The sequence below is a fragment of the Plectropomus leopardus genome, chromosome 20 (assembly GCF_008729295.1).
Source record: "Plectropomus leopardus isolate mb chromosome 20, YSFRI_Pleo_2.0, whole genome shotgun sequence".
NCBI lineage: Eukaryota > Metazoa > Chordata > Actinopteri > Perciformes > Serranidae > Plectropomus > Plectropomus leopardus.
The window spans coordinates 14987948-15003008 of record NC_056482.1 but is presented as its reverse complement, the minus strand read 5'-3'; the positions used below and the strand labels follow the sequence as shown (position 1 = coordinate 15003008).

Here is a 15061-nt window from a genome sequence, read left to right as displayed (position 1 = left end):
AGTTGACTGGATGAATAGTTCTTTATCTGCAGAGGTACTCATCTGCGAGACAGATTAACAGTAGTTTGCTGGTGGTTCATTTGAAATAGATGACATATGACTCTAGGCAGGCAACACTTTCACAGAATGATAAACCTGTTCTGATGCAAAGGAGCTCTAGAAAAAATATTGTTTTGTTTTTTTTCATGAAGACCCACAAAAACTTTGATATTTAAGTTTTAAATAAAGTGCCTCCTCACCAGGAAAATGAAGGCTTTCAGGGCTGCGAGGGAGAAGATCACATCTGCCATGAGGGGAGGAGAGAACTGCAGGGGGACACTGTGAAGGGGAGCCGAGCTGGATGAGAGGGGTCAGTTAAATAAGCAGTCAGACTAATAGGTGGAGGCGAACAGGGACAGATGACTCTCAACTTTGACATGGGGGCGCCAGGAATTGCTAGCCCAAGTTAGCAAAGAAAACCTACTAATTAATGTCCACTTTAAATTAACCCTCTAAGGTTTTGCTTAAATTCCCAGTCTGCACTGCCTCTGTGAAGCGCCACCAATAAAATGGCTAAGAAAGAAAATGAGAGAGAAAAAAAACAAAGTGTTCAAAAATCTAATTTGTTTAAGCTCCAGGTGGCCTGAAGGCACTTAGTGAGGTGCGCACATGCAATCTGAGAAAAAGCCCAGACAGCTGGCCTTGAATTTGATTCCCAGTTAAACAGTTCCCAAGTAAACAAAATGACCTGGCCCAGCATTAGCCTAAGCTTGGCACACTGAAAGAAATAAGTCGGGCCGCGTCTGTTTGCACAGTTCAGTATGAATGATGTGTCGTACACTTTTGAACTCAAAATCAAACTTCTCAGATGCGTATTCGTAAGATCTTTGATCAAAGACCTACGTTGGTTTGCAAAGTAACTGAAGGAAGCCACATTTGAGCGACAGTAAAATAGCTCCTCATAGGGGCCGGCCCTTTTTCACACACCAATCAAAACAGACATTGCATTCACTCTCACCGATTTTTAACCATTCCCTAAAATCATTTGATTGCCATCCCATAAAAACATGTTTGTTCAGTAAACAGAATTTTAGATGTCCTTGTTCCAGGATGAAGCCAGGGTAAAACAACCTGTTACACTGACCAAAAATGTGTCATTATAGCTGAGTCGTACACAAGTTAAAACAAGAACTAAAATATAGAGTAGTGTGTGCGAAAATATGTAACTAATAATGACAAAGGTATACATTTCCACCACAATGCCACAGAATCAAGCCAAATAAAATGGTCTGATTCCCTCTGCATAAGTTGCCATCACTGGGTCGATGTTAAAAAATGACCTGGCTCAGCACTGGCCCAAGCTCGGCATGCCGGAAGAAGTAACTGAGTCACATCCAATTGCCCAAATTAGCTGAAAATGGGCATGAGTGGCGCACCAGAATTGGGCTACATGGCAGTTTTTTTTTTGCTACAACATATTCTGCTGTTGCAAAACCAGGCATTTAATGTGAATTATTGCGTAGTTTTATCTTTCAGTATACAAAAACATGGTATTAGCGCTATCCAATGAGTCCCCATGAACACATTCTATTTTTTCAATTATTTGGTCCCTGCATTGGACATTCAGTTACAGCTGTCAAAACACCAACACTTAATGTTTGTGTTTTCACAGCTGAAGCCCATCAGCCGTACCAAATATCCAGTTAGTTACATAGCTCCAGTTCAAACAGATACTTGTATAAGGACATGGTAAGTAAGAAAATATTGCACTTATCTGGACACCTGGGCATGTGGGCACTGTTTTATTAAAATGACAAGTCACTAGCTAATTTTCTTGGACTCCATCTTCTATTTCATAGGACAGGGATGCATGTCTACGAGCAGGACAATACAGCTTTATACTCAGCCTCCACTTGCCCACAAACAATGACAAAAGTTTGGTTTATTACAAAAGGAAAAAAGATTTCAAAATAGAATTTAGTGTCTATAATGTATGTGCATATGATATTTAGTAATGTAAAGCCTCACATTGAACTGAACATTTGTGCTTTTGACTATATCTGCTAAACCAGCAGCTGCTCTATGCAGTATTTTCGTGATGTCTTTGGTGAACGCAAAACAAAACACATCCGCTGTTTTTTCCCTCTTTTGTTTTCATGCAAAAAAAAAAAGTCGTCTGCTTCCACTGACAAAGCAGCTTTATGTTATGTGCTGCCATGCTTGTCTTTCTTCTTCTACATCATTTTTGTGTCTATTTTCTTCTCTTGTAAATACAATAAGTTTGGGTATATAAAGAATGCATGTCATAGCCTGATAATAAATGACACATCTGTGCTGTGGTGGTACTCTGACAATCAACAGGCTGTAAATCAATTCTTGTGCTGCTGGAGGCACGTAAGCCAAACGAGTGAAACACCTCAGCAGAGATGAATGAGTTTTACTTTTGTCCCGACACTGTGGAGGACCATCTCACCCCACCACCATGGAGAGTGAGAGACAAAGTCCATCAGCTACTGTCACATGTTTCACCTTGAATTTAAATGGCTGTAAACTCATAAACCAGAGTGGCGTCCCTCATGCAGAGAGAAGCAGAACAGAGGGAGAATGAGCAGCCCAGGAGGTTATACTAAATATCACAAAACTTTCCTTTTTCACCATCCTGAATATCTGTTCCTGGAGTTTCCTGCTGGATTTCATTCCTGATCTCCTCCATCCCAGAGGTCAGTGCACCTGCTTGGAGGCAAAAGGGAAAGATAAAAAGGTCAGGTGTGTAGTGTACGACGGCAGCTCACAGAGAGATGCTTTAACCCTTTGAAACCTGGATCGAAAACAGTTTTCTTATGCTGCAGATGCCTTTCACAGGCATTTAACCCTTCAAAACCTGAGCAAAGTGGTTTGATTTCTTTCAGAAACATGAGGGAAAAGGCAATTTGGCAAAAAATGTCCCACATTTTGTCGACTAAAATGTGCATTAAATGTGTTGATTTATCTACAGTTTAGCTGCAGCTGTCTGTGTGTTACCACTTTGTTATAAAATGGTCTCATCAGCCCTTCAATGAGGATGGTCATTTTTTGTTATTGTTTAGTCTTTTCAGTCTAATCCTATTTATGTTAACATAGTTCAAAGTTCTGTTTAGCTGACATCTTTTATGCATGCCAACAACTTTGTTAGGCATTTGGGGTACATAAATCCTCTTATTGAAAATCCACTTGTGCTAGTCAGTTCAGCCCTTCTTAAGAAATGATCAAACCTGCCCTTAAGGTGTGTGACAGAGGTCAGGGCTCCGTACAACCCAAAAAGACAGATAGTACTTCAGTATAATTGGCACATCAGGACCTCATCAACTCCAAGAGTGGAGTGGGCAGTGAAATCCTGAAATCCAGAGAAAGCCAGTGAGAGCAATTAGACTTTGGTATCAGCATGATGGGGATGCACCAGGTGCTGCTAGATGACTGTTGCTCTGTTGTCCTACACAGACTTCACTGTTGTTTCCTTGGATTTGCATTTTGGCTGCGAGGTGAAATATTTTATTGCACTGATTCCCACCGGGGGTTGTTTGGTGATGTAAGATCTTACTATATATTGACCGATCTCTTTTATTTTCGTGTCATGCACACAATGTGCCAAACCCTCATGGGTTTATAAGACACCAAAACAGTTGCAGCAGTCAAATAATTTGTTACATTTCATTTCATTACAAAGATTAAGGGTCATTTTACAGCTCGGTATTTAACAAAATACTCTGTCTTCTTTCCCAAGCTTGAGCAAGGAAATTTGTAACAAAAACATATGTATATCCACTGTTACATACACAGGGCTGATAGTAGGTTAGGTTTTGAAATCTTGGTCACTAAATCTTCTCTTATTATTACTGACCAGACACTATTTCACATGATGCTTGTTCAAAATGATGCATCCAGGTCAATGGCAGTGAATGCAGTGTAAAAGTTGCAGTAGGAAGTGATACAATCATGTCATGTCACTGTGTAAATTATCTTACTTTAACCCCCCTGTTGTAAAAGTTTTTTTCCCCCTAGAGCAACTTCTCACAGAGCCTTCCTCTCAGTCTCTGTTTCATGGTTAATTGTGCAAATCAAGATGATAAATGTGAAATAATGCAGGTCATGAAGTGAACAGCTGGCTCCTGGGTGAAAGTCTGGAGTATGATGGACCCGTCCATTTGCCCTCTCATCTGTCCTGTTTGAACTGCCTTGCTCTTTATATTATGGTAGTTCCCTCCACCCAGCACGTAACATAGCATCTTGAGAGGAGCCTTGGTGCATCCGTGTCTGACAACGCAGCAGTTGGGTTGTTGCCCACTGTCTCTAAAACTGATGCACCTGCCATGTATCCGATCGCTGCGAGAGGTGACTCCTTGCATCGGTGTCTAACATCAACTAACAAAATTACAATTTTCTGAATTTTCCGTTTCTAGTTCTTCCTGTATGTCGTCCACCATGTCTGTCTACTCTAAAGTCACATTTAGTGAGAGATTTATGAGATTTTTGGTTTTGAGAGTTGGGACTCTGGTTGTTTGTGAATAGAATCTGTTTGTGCTATGGTGTTTTGGTCAAATAATTTCTTTCCACACACTGTAGGAACAAAACTGTTCAATTTAAAATGACATGTCATTATATGTGAGTGCTCTCGCATTTTCTTCATCTGTGAAAATTTGAAAGTCTTTTATTGTGGGGCAGTCTTAGGTGGTGTGTTCTGCTTCACCTGTAGCCCCACCCAGCAGTGAATTCACTGTGCACTAACACACCCTGAAGTACAGTTATCGCTGTAGAAGTTACAGAAGTTAAACCCTCAGAGGTCCACCACTGGTTTGCTGCTCTTTCAAGATGTATCACCACCAATCCATTTGTTTTGAATTGTTAAAGCCCCTCTACTACTTAAACTTACAGGTCATGTTTCTCAGTAGCTGATTAAATCTACCAGCACATCAGTCTGGGATTGATCAATATTGTTCCTTATTTAATGGACACCCAAAAGTTTAGCTCATGCAGTCTGCATAGCTGATGGATGCACTTTAGTTAGAGACTGTTTTGCAATTTAAACTCAAGAGTTTTAGTGTTATTACTCAGCATCAGCAGACTGCCAAATGACTTCTTACCACAGGCTGGTCAGGAAGTATTGTCCACTGTCCCCCAGAGCCTCAAAAAATTAGCAACAAGATTACGGGGGAAATAATTCTACACTGAACAAGTTTGTGAATATCTTAATTGCACAAATTCTTCACATCCATCAACTGAGCCACCGGCGGCACCATTAATGCATTATAGATCATTGACTGCATATTGCAATCCTGGAAAAATCAATACAGATACCTTGTATAATGTAATGCAATCCAGTGCAACACCCAGCCATGGAATAAATATTACTGTTGTAAATATGGATGAATTACTTAATGGGCCTACCAGGAACAGGCTATAGTGTCAGAGGGCCCCCTGGCCTTCAGCGGTAAAATGTCACTTAAATTAACAGTTACAGACCAAGAAGAGACTCAAAATGACAGCAACGACACACAAACAGACCACAACGCGATGCAGAGGAACTGCAAAGAGACACAAAATAACTACAAAAAAAGACACAAAATGGCTAAAAAATAGGGTTGGACTGGTCAGGGAAAGCTTGCATTGGGTGTTGAATTTGCTAGACACTAAAAACAACCACAAAGATACACAAAATAATGATCAGAGAGAGAAACAAAATGACAACTGTACAAAGAGACACAAAACAGCCACAAGGAAACACAAAATAGCTACATGACAACAACAAAGAGATGCAAAACAACACAAGTGTTCATAGATATCTCTTTTTTCTGCTTTGCAATCATAATTTCTGCCTTTAATAATTGTTCATTTATACAAAAACCAGACTAATCTAATCTATCTGTCTATCTATCTATCTTTCTATCCATCCATCCATCCATCCCATTTCCAGGATTACGAAATTGTTACATAAGACCCTACAGTATAATAACAGAGGATTAAACTCCACTTTGTCTGATTGACTCAGAGTACACATAAACAACCTGTTCGTTATGATGTGGAGGTCCAGTCAGAAAACTAAGCTCAGTACTAAGCTCAGTTTCCGCCGTGACTCGCGCTCTTGGGCTGTGCGGAGAATCGCGATCTGATTGGCTGAGGAGCGCACCAGCTCTGAGTAAAGCAAAGGATGCCAGAGTGCTCAGGCACCAGTGCATGAACGGATGCGAGCAGGGGGACGACGGCGAGACCGGCCACACGTTGTTATCATGATTATAACGATGCTGCTGCTTTACAGTTCACAGTGAAACTTTGAGACTCTATTTCACTGAGGCTGGAGCAAGTTAAGTGTGATGTTTTGGCTGCATGTTGTAAAATCCCTCTCACCACCATCGATACATCCTCTCATGAGTGATGGGCTCTAAGTTGACCAGACAGAGAAGTCTCGATTTTGACTCTAAATTGTCCAAGAGGAGACGCCAGAGGAATGACACCCCGGGAGAGAGCGAGAGAAGTGGCGGCAGAGGCGGCGGGGACTTCTTGTTTACCTCCTTGATGCTCAAGTCCGACAAGCTCCCGGGGATGCTGCGGAAAACCAACCACAGCCCATATGTGAGGCGGGTTGCCTGGATCCGGGAAATCCAGAGGCTTCTCCGGGAGCAGAAGATGGAGCAAGCAGCCGAAGTGCTTAAACTGCTGAGAAAGGTAAAGAGCTGGCATTGCATTGGAGCATGAATGTGCCGAGTTTTTGTGTCTGTACTTTGTCTTGTTATTAAAATAAGGAACGTGGTTTCATGAACTGGTTTATGAGCACGTGGGCAACAAAGTTTGCTTTCATTCATGAGCTTAAAGGTATGTTTTATCTGCAAGCCATAGCTATGAACTGTTGATTTTTATATTTATTTAGATACAAGTGTTTGTGATGCAGCTGCTTGAAAATTTATATAACACAAAAGCAGTTTATTTACTTGCTGTGCACTTCTTTAAGCCATTTGATAACAGAGCAATTTGGTTTGACTTCTTTCAAAAACATGGATGGGCAACTTAACAGGACATGGCCCAAAGTTAGCTAGGAATTAGTTAAAAGTTACAAGAAAATGGCCTGAAAAAATGAAAGAAAAGGCAAGTAAAAATAAACAACGCAAACAAGAAAATTACCCCCCCAAAATTCTTGAAAATTGGAGAAAAAAAATCCTAAATTTTTTCTGTAATATATTTTTTAAAATATATAATTATTCTAATGATAATATATATTTTCTGGACATTTTCCCCTATTTAAAAAAAATACATTTCTAATAAAAATAAAGTTTTCAGGTAATTTTCTTTTCACCTTTTACTAATTTCTCACAATTTTGGGGTACTTTTCTGACCATGTTGCTCATTGTCTTTTCGACATGTTTACGAAAGAAATCAAACCAATTTGCTAAGGGTTTAAAGGGTTATAATGCTTGTGAAAGGTGTCTAAATGCATCACAAGAAAAGGTTCAAAAGGGTTAATAAATTTGACATATATTACCTATGTTGTGCACAGAGCTATGGTACATGGCAGGGGTGCAATGGTATGAGATTTTCACAGCGGATAACCATAATGTGAAAATCATTTCACAGATACAGCATTACACACTTATTATTATTTTAAACAGTTACAATGAGCCTCAGAGAAATGAAAACAGAGGGGATTTTTGGTTTAGTAAATGCTTTATTGTAGCCTTACTGAAAGATGAAGACATTTTCTTTGGAAGTTTGTGTAAAAAGTCCATGTTTTCTGGACCCATCAGTAGATTTGGTTTGCAGTATCAAGTGCAAGACATCCATTGAGACAGCACAGACAACATGCAGGATAAGACATGACACAAATACAAAAGATTAAACAATTAAAATACCCCCGGTACTGGGGGTAATCAAAATGTTAAATATATAATAAATACCAATAAAAACAAAACCAAACTCTAAAATAAAAGCAATCTAAAAACTATGAATAAATAAATCATAAATACAGGCACCAAAAAAAGCTCCAAAAAAAGCAAAAGTAATAAAAAGTTTGACCATCGAGGTAAGACAATTTGCATGCACAGGTGAGATTCTTGACATTGTATATATATTGTTTTTAATACTGTAGATAAGCAAATGGTATGATAACCATTGATTTTAATACCACATTAAACAGTTTCAAGTCATTCCGCCGTAACCCTAACACAAAGGTATGTTGGTAAGTATGTGACTGCCATATGTATTTAGCAAAAGCCCTTGTAGATTTCATCTGACACAGAAAATCCAGCATTTATGAGGAACGAATATTTGCAGGTGTCATTGTGTTAATATCTCTTTTTAAAGTTAAAGTCATTTAATCATCTACTTTTTGCAAGTTTTTTAGTGAATGCTTGCCTGTGCTCTGTTGTCTCATTTTAATATTCCTGAAAAAAAAAGAAGCACTTACAAGGAGACGCTGGTTTAAATCAACAACCACCTGTTTAGTCTGAAAGGGAACTGCTACGGAGCCAGCCAGTTCATGTTCTGAATATTCAATCAGCTCCAAAAAACACAGAACAGACAGTGTATTATTTGTAGGAAGCCTTGGCTGCTTTCATGTTTTATGTGACAAACTTTGCGATCATAATCGAATGACTAGCATTTTTTTCTAACAAATCACATATTAGCCTATAGCCTCTTGATAACAAGGTCTGTTTCAGGGTTAATGCAAAAGAAAATATTGAGTACAACATAAATAATCTATTTTTTGCCACTGTTTACTGTTTCCTTTGTACAGGATGTTTGAAATTTACATAAGAGAGAATTTTAAATACATAAATCCACATAAGAAGAAGCACAAACTCAGCTGATACTCTAATGTGGTATTGTTGAACAGTTCTAATCTGTCCCCTGTTGCGTAGCTTTGTGCAAACAAATCTTTGTTGTCAGCTCCATAGCACCAACATTTGGTATGTTTATTTCTTGTATTTAAAGGTGCAGTCAACGCTTCTAATTCATTACACTTTTTGTCAAATTCAAAGATTGTCTCCTCATTCTCTGCTAGCTGTCTGTTCTATGTGTGTGCTGACACAAAATCTGGTGTTTGTACACATTCCTGGCTCCATAAATGGTAAACAAACAAAGTGGCTCAGGCTGAGCCAATCAAAAGTATTCCAGCCATTTAACAATAGCAAGCGTTTTTGCTCATACACAGGAGAAGAAAAAGGCAACCCAATCGCCAGAAAAACTTGGCATTGCTTCTGCAAACCTCAGATAAGTTACACTTGTGCATTATTGTGTAGCTGATACGTTAAAACTTCACATTTCTCAACAACACGGTTGTGAAAGTGTGGTTAGGTTTAGGCACAAAAATCACTGGGTTATGAGTAGGAAAAGATCACGTCATGGCTTAAAACACCCACATTTGGTGGCACAAAAGCCTCTGGAAAAGCAGGGACAGCAGGGTGTGAAAACGGCCAGGCTTAGTGGCTGACATGCTTCTGGGAAATGCTATAGTGTGTCATAAAAAAGCATCCAGGTTCATTGCTCAAATGCCCCCGGGAAACGTCGAAATGTGCCATAGAAAACACTCAGGTTTGGTTGCTCAAACACAGTTGGGAAACACTGCAATGTGAACAACTAAGTTCAGCGACACAAACATCGCTGGAAAACTCCACCTTGTGTTGGTAAAAAACACCTAGTTTTGATGGCTCAAACAACACTGGGAAACACCACAGTGTGCCATTAAAAACACACAGGTTTGGTTGCTCAAACACAGGTGGGAAACACCACAATGTGTTGGAAAAAACAAAACAAAAAGAAAACAACATCCATATCTGGCGGCTCTAACGCCACTGGGAAACGCTGTGAAGAGTCACAAAAAACATCCAGGTCTGATATTTGTTGGTCTGGAACATTAGTCTGCAGCTTAGCAGCCATGCAGAGATATCCAACATCCACCATCCCCTCCACAAGCCGCTAACAAAATCAGCTCATATATTATGTGACTTTAGAAACTGTAACGATATGCATGAAATGTTCAAATGTAACATATTCGTGGTTTGCAAAAATGTGAAAATGTGAACATTTTCTTGTGGTGACTTGGCTGGGAAAGGGCCATGGATGTATAAAGAGAAAGGCAATCTGGCGCATGCCAACATGCTGAACCCCACAGCTCAAACAATCTTCCACTAAAATCGCTGACTCCACCTTTAAGTTTTATCTGTTGCACTTTACTGTGTAACACCTTCCCTGTTCTAATCCTCACTTTCTGAAGATTTATCCAAACTAGAGCGGAGAAGAAAAAAGAAATAGTTTTTGAGCTCAGCTTGAGCTTTCCGCTGCCTTCTGGTAGCTGTGTGTTGATCAAAGGAGAACAGTTTTGAAGTTCAGACAAAAGCAGTTCTGATCAAGAGGGCCCCCCTGTCATGCAAACTCCCTGCCCATCTGTACGGTGCCGTAGAATAAATTACACAGATGTGTGCAGATTAAAGCAGAAAACAATCCTGAGGAGAAGCGACGGGTGTGTGAGAAGTCTGTAGGTATCTCTTCTGCTATGCATAGAATCCATTACCGGAGCATATAGGGTAAATTTAAACTTCATTGCAAAGAATTATATTCATATTTGTATGAAGCAGGAGGGATATGACTCATGCATATCTTCCAAAGACTTCAGTGTGTCTGTTTGTGTTTGTTTTGCAGTCCTGCAGTCAGTCATATCTTGTCGAAAAAAGATTTCAAAGATCAACATGTACATTTGTTGGTCGTGAGCAGGGGCAGCTTTCTCCATAGCTCGGCATTTAAACTGCTCACGAAGCACGAATGCGCTCTCCATCGCTCACCGAGGTGAAGTCAGAGTGCTGTTGTATGTCGTTGGGGCTGAAGCCAAGTGTCTGACTAACAATACTTCAAGACGGAAAGAAAAAAAAAAAGCTGGCGGTAGATCTCCTGGTGTTGTTCTCCAGCAGCAGAGCAGTTTTCCCTCTCAGAGACGGATACATTTGGAGATAATCACCTTGAGATGATGGATGCTGGAGCATGTTTCTTTCACATATAGGGAGCCATTACAAAGAGAAACCAAAAAACACCGGAGCCCACGCTCTATCTCCATCACTGATCTGCCTTCTGGGCCATTAAGTTAATTAGTTTGGGATCTTCTACATATTCATTAGTAAACAAAGAATCAGCAAATACTCATATCAATTATGCTCTACAGCGCGCACACTGAGTAACCAATGTGCAACGATGGAGAAGACACTAATTAAGGTGTTCTCTGTAGTGTGTGAAGAGTCCGAGGTTAGCTGTCACAACGCACATTTTTAATTTATTTATTTTATTCAACTTTGAATGCATCAAAATAAAGCTGCTCAGATTGTGGTGTCTCTGTGATTGTATCATTATTCAGCCAATAAGACGTAATTAAGGTAGAAATACCTGTTTTGTCTGGTCTAGGGTTACAGTTAGGGTTTTTAATCATATCATAATATTTATCACTTCTCTCATGCTGCACTTTCTGCCTGCCTCTCTGTATGCTATAAAGAAAAACCAAAATGCCCCAAAAAATGAATAAATACATAAAAGTTTGACACAGAACCATGTTAAGGGAGTATTTCCGCATTTTCGGGAAACAAATTTATTAGTTTTCATGCCAGAGTTAGATGAAAAGATTAATACCACTCTCATGTTTACACAATAGATCTGAAGCTATCGGCCTGTTAACTGAGCCCAGAGCAAAGACTGGACCACAGGAAGGGTGCTAAGCTTTGAAGTCAAATTTCATAGTGGCCATACATTTTTTTTAACGTCAAAATCCTTATGAAATGATTAATTTTACTATCAGATTTGACCCATTTGGTTTGATAACATTTGGAAAGTCTAAAAGCCGTACAATAAAATGACTTTATCACCATTCAAGTTAGCGGAGGCCTAAACCGGAAGAAGCCGGCTCGACTGGCAGAAGTGTGTTTGTTCTGTGGGCCCAATGATGTGGAGTGCCTGTATCAAGTTCTCTTAATACATCCACGGTGACACCAGGACACCAAGAAGTTGTTTTCACAGGTTATTTTTTTATATAGATTGAACAATCACTTTGTAACAAACAGTCATTTACATTGTTGGTAAATCTGCCAGCTATCTTCTCAATTAAAAGATTACTTGTTTGGTCGATAAAATGTCTGAAAACGGTGAAAAATGTTGATTCATGTTCCCCAAAGCCAAAGATGAAGTCCTCAAATGTCTTTATAGTTTGTCATAGAGGAGTAGAGAAACCAGAAAGTATTCACATTTAAGAAGGAATCACAACAATTTTTACTTTGTTTTCCTAAAAGTCTTTTCTCGATTAATCGATTAATCCTAGCAGCTACTGAACAAAAAAAATATAACGTGTTAATTAGCCGTTTCCACCCTGTTTTCAGTCTTAGTGCTAAGCTAACCTTCTCCTGGCTGGAGCGTCATACCTGCCTTAAAGACAGACAAGGTATGAATCTTCCTCTCGTCTCAGCAAGAAAGCAAATAAACACATTTCCTAAAATGTCAAACTATTTCTTTATCTGAGATGAGCTGCTGGTACGCCTCTTGCAAACTGAGATCATTTGAAAAAGGTCACGCTTTTGGCACTTGGCTCATGTGGCCTGAAGCTACAGCATAAATATCATAAAAACTTGGAGAAAATGAATGAACTAGAGATTCACTTTATAGGCAGTGCGTATAAGTAATGCGTATAAAGTTCCCCATTTGAGGGGCGGATTGCTAATATGACTGTAGCACTACAAGCAACATGCTCTGTCAAGTGCAGTAAAATCACAGTGTTCATGTTAGTGTGTAAAGGAGGAAAGTATTCCTTATATGTCGTGTCACATTTCACTAAGCTGAGAGTCTGACCTCGTCCTATTTGTCAGATTTCCTTACCAAAGCACAGTTGCTGCTGGCCAAGCCTTTGTGTCTTTGAATCTTCAGCTTTTCAGTACTTTTTAACGTCACAACAATTCTGAATTTATACCCGGGATTTTGTTATCCTCAGCCCAAGAAAAACTTAAGTAAACCAAACTGGACACCTGACAGCTGTGACATGTTTCTTCCACTGCAGCAGAAGACTGTGGGACTGGATTTGTCACGCAGCGCAATATATTTAATTGGATTCTAATGAACTGCGTGTGTGGGATGATGTTCTGCGCTTCGGAGCTTGTCGCTTTAATTCAGACTTTTTTGTGACGAGGCAGACGTCAGATTAGATATGCAGCTTTCAGGAGGACATTTGTAGTGGGATCTGAGGGGCATGTACGCAGGCATCCTGTCAGTGACAAATAGGAAAACATTTCATGCTTTTATGATTAGAAATCAGTCAAATTAATCCACAGGATCAAATCTCTGTGTCTATTTAAAAATCTGTTTCGTTTTAGTCGTGAATCCCCCTCATATCTGATGCTGCTCTACGTAGTTAACAAGCGTCATCATAAAATAATCTCCAAATTCCTCTGTGTCTCCATTTATGGACACATGTGGTACCCTCCATCGGTGCTAAATGAGGTTTATTGAAGGGGGAGCTGGTCGGGAGGATAGTCCAGCGTCAGGGAATCCCACAGAGCTTGGCTGTAATAAATCAATTCAAAAGCTGGAGGAGGAGAAAATGCTGATGGGAGTTTTCCTCTTTGCTTCCACTGTGCCCCTAAGTGTTGGGCTGTCAGAGCGTATACAGCATGTTTTACACAGCTTCAACCTCCAGCCTGCTGTTTGAAAAGCTTTTCAGTACATGTACAGCTGACAGTATGTATTCTTCAGCCCCACAGCTTCTGTTTGTACAGTTTTAGGAGGACGATGGTCTGGTGAAGCATGTTTGTTAGTCAACAGCAGCCGATATGTCACTGATATGACAGCATGTATGAGAAGAATAAATCATCTTTCAGCTGTTGTTATGGATTTGAAGAGAAATGCAGCTTTATACTTAAAACAGAATTCCTTTGACTTTCTTTGCTCGTACTCCTAACCTTTCATCCTCTGCTCATTTCGTTTCATCTGCTCAGTTTCACGTCTTTCCTGCTGTTTGTTTGTTTTGTTTTTTTCCCTGAATTTGTTTGTGTGGGTGTTGGTATCTTCCCCGAAAAGGCAGGGGATGCTGCATGCTGGTGAGGCTCAAACGCTGGCTGTTAATGACACGTCAGCACTCCAGGCATTACCTGAAGATGAAACATATTTACATTGTCAGTGCAAATAAAAACTGCCAGATGATGATAAAAGCATCATCAACAAGCGGTTATGTGTCCTGGTTCCTGGTTAGGGATGGGACGATACATGATTGTATCGCAGATCACGATAAAAAACACTCACAACAAGCTGATTGTAGTGAATTATCAGGATAATCAGAAATTTGCAACTGCAAGGCAACCATGGGTGGATCATGAGACAAAAAGCCCATGGGCACAGGTAAACAAGAAGACCCACCACCTCTCCTACAAAGGAGCAAGACACACAGACCTTGAGGCAGTTATTACTCTTTTTTAAAAAAAAATTATTGTTTTGAGCTCTTCATTTAATACTGCCACTTTGTCATTGGAGTCAGAAACCAATCTAAGAAATATATAAATAAATAAATAAATAAAAATATTAGTTTCTTAACAAAACTTAAGGGAAATTAATTTGTTTTTAAGAGTTTTAAGCATTTTTTGATGTTATAATAAATCAGCCGTAATGAATGTGACATAAAAAATGTTCAAATCATACAATGCCTATTCTTTGTTCCACTGAGCACATCACATTTTACTTAAAAATGCTGACGATTGAAGGTTAAAAGCAGAAGTGCATTGAAGTGGAATCTAAAAGTATTTTTCTCGGACAGTTAAGAGTTGTGTTTTGTGAAAAATGACAAGTGAAAACTGCAAATGAGATCATAGGAACCAGAAGGAGTATTATTCTCTTCACTTGAGTATAACTGTAATATTTAAAGAAAGGCAACCCCACTTTTATCTTGGCTTACTTCAACTTTACTCCCAACATCCTTAACACCCACACACACATATATATATATACACGCAGACACCCTCCCACCCCTAATCAGCTGCACTGGGTGTTAACACACGACTCCGATAGCAAAACCTTATCAGCTCGCAGCGTGATAAGAGGGCAAGAT

General features: G+C 39.5%; 1 protein-coding gene across 1 annotated transcript in view; it reads left to right on the top strand.

Annotated features, from left to right (window-relative positions):
* Positions 1–6218: 6218 nt before the first annotated feature.
* lrrc75bb (leucine rich repeat containing 75Bb) overlaps positions 6219–15061 on the top strand; it is a 34263-nt gene continuing 25420 nt past the window's right edge. The window contains exon 1 of the mRNA XM_042509860.1: positions 6219–6675. Within this exon, the coding sequence (XP_042365794.1) occupies positions 6385–6675 (291 nt within the window). The 5' untranslated portion in view covers positions 6219–6384. The remainder of the gene's footprint in view (positions 6676–15061) is intronic.